The following is a 4,583-nucleotide window of genomic DNA, read 5'->3' as shown; positions in this document are numbered from 1 at the left end:
TATTTAATCCTCAATGCTGAGAATTATTCTTCCTCCTCCTATCGACATAGAGCAAAGTTGCGATCCTCCCTTCTCATTAAAATACATTCTTCCCTATATAATTTTACATAAAATTACTGATGAAAGAAATATTATGAAAGACTACTGGCTGTCAAAAAAGAATTAGTTATACTTTAACTTTAGCCTCAAATCATAGACCAAAATACATTTTTGATGGATTAAAATATAATAATTTAAAGGGTTAAATGACAATATTAGCTCTATCTGCATAAAATTTGATCACAGCAAAATGTTTCACATCATGACCCACAAGCCAGGTGTCATAACACAGCAGTTTGATAGAATTGATTACATGAATTGGTAAGACTTATCTATGGCTAAATATACCACAGATAAAGAATAAAGAGAGATTTTAAATATGTTAATCTTTTTGTAAAGAGAGCTGTTAAAACAGAAAATTTGAGTGGAAAAGGGACAAAGTGCATAGACGGGAATTTCAAAATTAATGAATTAATATGGTCAAAAATATTTAGATATTATTATCCTAACCTGTAATTTAATTTAATGAATCCAAAATATTTAAATTGAGATGACATTTTTTTCACATCAGATTGGCAATTTTTTAAAAAATTATAATGTCTGATGTTAGTACAATATATGGGGCAAAATATCCCTCAGGTAGTTAATGAAGGGTGAATTTGTACAATCTGCAACGTACTTTGGGAATATTTATCAAAAGCCTTTACAAAATATTTATATCCTTTGATCCAACAATACTACTTCTCAGAATTTGTCTTCAGGAAATAAGACAGGTACAGAGATGTCAGAAAAGCGGTGATTTCTAAGTTCCCAAAGGAGTGCTCAGATCTGAAAGATATTCACCAAATAAAATGGATATGATTTATGACAGTCTGTATATGGGGACTTGAGCAAGAGGTGGGATTTTAAATGGATTCCAAAGTATTTAGCAAAGAATCAGAACAGGGAATTCAAAGACATGACAGGTTTATTTTTTCTCCATTTTTGAGATTTATGGGCAATACCAGACATTTAGGAAAACATAAAAAATGTATAGCAGAAATCTAAATTAAAACTAGCTGCTGCAACAAATTAATTTTTAATTTTAATCTTTCAAAATAAAGCTTTTCTTGTTTTATTTTTCTCTTAAGCACTTCAATGTACGTATTCTTAGTTGGACGATTTTCTTCCGGGTGGATATTTGGTGGCCAATAGCTTTACTTATTCTGTCGCTGTCTTACCTTGAACTTGTCCACCACGATCACATAGGAGCGTTACATATGGGAGGTTTTTATTACCTGGGCCTTCATTCAATTGTCTGGGACACAAATCACATTGTTACACCCAACTACAAGGCAGGCTGGAAAATGCCCAGCTCTGAGCACTGAAAGCCCAGGAAATGTTTGGCATCAGCTAGAAATCTCTGCCCTAGTACACTCTTCTGATCACCAAATGGTTTTTTTCACTTCTTTTCCCTCACACAATTCACTGTGACACCCTGTACAAAGAGACAACCTAAAGTCCCATCAACCCAGTGTATCCAACTCTAAGTCCAATATCCTCAGATGTGTGCAATCCTTTTAATCATATTCAGATGCATTAGCCCAGGTGAAAAAAAAAAAAAAGAAAACACAAGTTATTAATGTTACTCTCCACCCAAGCACAACACACAACGATAAAACAGAAAGAGGAGAAGCCTCCTTAATAATAAGTGCTCCCATTTGGAAATATAGGAAGAATGGGAAAACAGATTAGTCACTGATCCATAGAAACTATGAAAACATGTGAGGCTGGCATTAAAAGACTTGGGCAATAGTTGTGATTCCCTGAAGAAACTGGATTCTCCCATTTGCTCTTTTCTTTCTTTCCCCAATTCCACCCTCCGGGGATTTGCACCCTGTCAGTCAAATTCCATTACCGTATCTGCAGTAGCTGTTGGGGACTATGTGCTCCATTGGGGCTACACAGCTTTTATAGTCCACTTCCAGCTTTTAGGAGTCTAGAGGTTGTTTGAAGTTTAGTCAAACTTTTTTTTTCTGTCCCAACATATGATTCTTTGACAAAATAGTTCCTTTAAAAACATAGTAGACTCCTAAACTGTTTGTCAGATTCATGTTCTTATCATACCACTGAAGTTTTGAAAGGCATTATTACCAAGCCTAATTTATTGCTTGGCTTTCTCCCCCTCTTAAATCCCTCTTTTAAATTATAAACAGTTAACGATAAAACTATCTGCAATAATGAACTTGGAGAGTAGGTAGTACACTCAATCTAATCTTTGCCATAAGGCTGAGATTTAGTGGATTTTGTTGCGTGAAGCTTCACTCATTTTTGTTCCTTACTATGTGACTTCTATAAATGGCTAATTTTCCAAACTTTTGAGTACCCAAATGTCTGGGCTTTCTTATGGTCTTTTTATTTCTGCTTGAAAACTGCCAACCCTTTTCTGGGCTGATCTCTTTCCTATAATATCTTATTAACGGCAGAATGTTAAAATAAACCACTAAATCCCTCCCTTTTCTACCACTTTCTCCAGAAATACAAGTTCCGAGGTATTTAATCCTCAATGCTGAGAATTATTCTTCCTCCTCCTATCGACATAGAGCAAAGTTGCGATCCTCCCTTCTCATTAAAATACATTCTTCCCTTAACTACACTATCCTCTCCGAGATCTCTTCCTACCACACTGTTCTCCCCTTCTCAATCTGCTCTGCTGGAAGTGCTTCCTCTCTTTGTGGGCTTTAAATATGGGAGTTCCCCAGTGGTGAGTTCTCAGACCTCTTCTTCTGTGTAGACATTCCTGGGGGAGTTAATCAATTTCCATAGTTTTAAATAATACTGATATAATGATAAATCTCAAAGTATTGTCTTCAGCCCCAGTCTTTCCCATGACATAATTTTATCTAAATAATAGTGTAGTTGTGTCTGTCACACACACACACACACACACAAACACAAACATATACATGCATCTTCAGATTAAGGTGAGGAAAAAGGAGTCATACAACTATACAAAATCATATATTTGTATCATATATCATATATTTGTATCATATATCATATATTTGTTTATCCAATCTTTCCCTTAAAATGTAAGCTCAGTGGTAATAGTATTGATGTAGCAAATGTTATATTGTTATATATAATATACCTTGTATACTATAGGCATACAATATTTGTTGACTCAGCGATTGGTGTAATACAGTTTAATGTGATTTTATTTTAATAAAATTGCGCACATTTTCAAAATAACTCATTCCAATGTAGATATGTGTTTTATACATAAGCAACACACACACTAGAATAATATTTTTCGCTCTTTTCCAGATCCTAATGCTCTGGCTGGCCAGACTGGCCCTGACCATGCTCTTATAGGAGGAATAGTGGCTGTAGTTGTATTTGTCACGCTGTGTTCTATATTTCTGCTCGGTCGATATCTGGCAAGACATAAAGGTAGGTTATATTTAATTAGAGTACTCTTAACATTGGTGAAATAAATGAAGACTAGCTTCATTATGAAATATTTGGGTGTCTGTATGTTTCTGTGAGTATGCGTGTGTGAAGTGAAAGAAAGAGATTGTTTCAGGGAATTCTTGATTATTTTACATGACTTTAGAGTTGGATTGGCTTAGCAAAATAATGTTTAGCCCATGGCCAAAGGTCACAGAGCGGGTCACTAGCTCATAAAAAAAAAAAAAAAAAAAGATGAAGGTTTATAACTTTCTAGTACCAGAATCCAACTATAACCATTGGTCAATGTTTTTGTTTTTAAGTATATGGAAACGTGTAGCCATATTAGTGAGGAAAATACGTGAGATTTTCCAACAGGCCAGGTAGCAAACTATTGATACAATCTACCTTTAAATAGATTTACCAAAGTGAATGATGACAAATTTGACGTGATCATTATCAATATTGTAACAAAGTACCCTGATTGCCACAGCTATATGGCTCGCATGCTCTTTATCCATCATCATTAAAGAAGTCAGAATTACTCATTGTCCATTTCAATTTGGCTCTTGCCTCTACTTAACCAAACCACAGCTTCACCTACAACACATAGCTGAAAACTGAAGAAACGGTACAACTTTAGATGGGTGATTTGCGGCTTGTTATGTCTCTCAGTGTATATTTCAACATATAAGAAATCTGGCATAAGTTCCTTCCTAATTGAATGTAGCTTTAATGCTGGCTATTTTACTAGTCTCACAGAGCTAACATATTTTTCTTCCAATATACACAGGAACATATTTAACAAATGAAGCGAAAGGAGCTGAAGATGCACCAGACGCTGACACAGCCATTATCAATGCTGAAGGCAGCCAAGTCAATGCTGAAGAGAAAAAAGAGTATTTCATTTAAAATGCAGGCCAAGATTCTGAGTTTTCGTTACCAGGCTGGCTGCTGGAGAAAACTGGCTATCATCTTTCAGAATTCATTTCTATCATCTTCTGCTACCTTTATTAACTTCCATACTGTACTGCTATCAGTAGCCAGTGTATACCAACAATCAGCTGTTGAAAGCATCATTCTTTAATTACTGTACCATCCATAATGCAGGACAT

General features: G+C 35.2%; 1 protein-coding gene across 1 annotated transcript in view; it reads left to right on the top strand.

Annotated features, from left to right (window-relative positions):
• The window catches only part of CADM2 (cell adhesion molecule 2), a 400,219-nt gene extending 395,839 nt beyond the window's left edge, over window positions 1–4,380 (top strand). Inside the window, exons 8-9 of the mRNA XM_012644321.1 lie at window positions 3,346–3,471; window positions 4,262–4,380. Coding sequence (XP_012499775.1) covers window positions 3,346–3,471; window positions 4,262–4,380 — 245 coding nt within the window. The remainder of the gene's footprint in view (window positions 1–3,345; window positions 3,472–4,261) is intronic.
• Window positions 4,381–4,583: the final 203 nt, after the last annotated feature.

This window comes from Propithecus coquereli, unplaced genomic scaffold (genome assembly GCF_000956105.1).
Source record: "Propithecus coquereli isolate 6110/MARCELLA unplaced genomic scaffold, Pcoq_1.0 Scaffold21, whole genome shotgun sequence".
Lineage (NCBI taxonomy): Eukaryota > Metazoa > Chordata > Mammalia > Primates > Indriidae > Propithecus > Propithecus coquereli.
The sequence above is the reverse complement of the archived record's forward strand: the minus strand, read 5'-3'. Positions and strand labels throughout refer to the sequence as shown.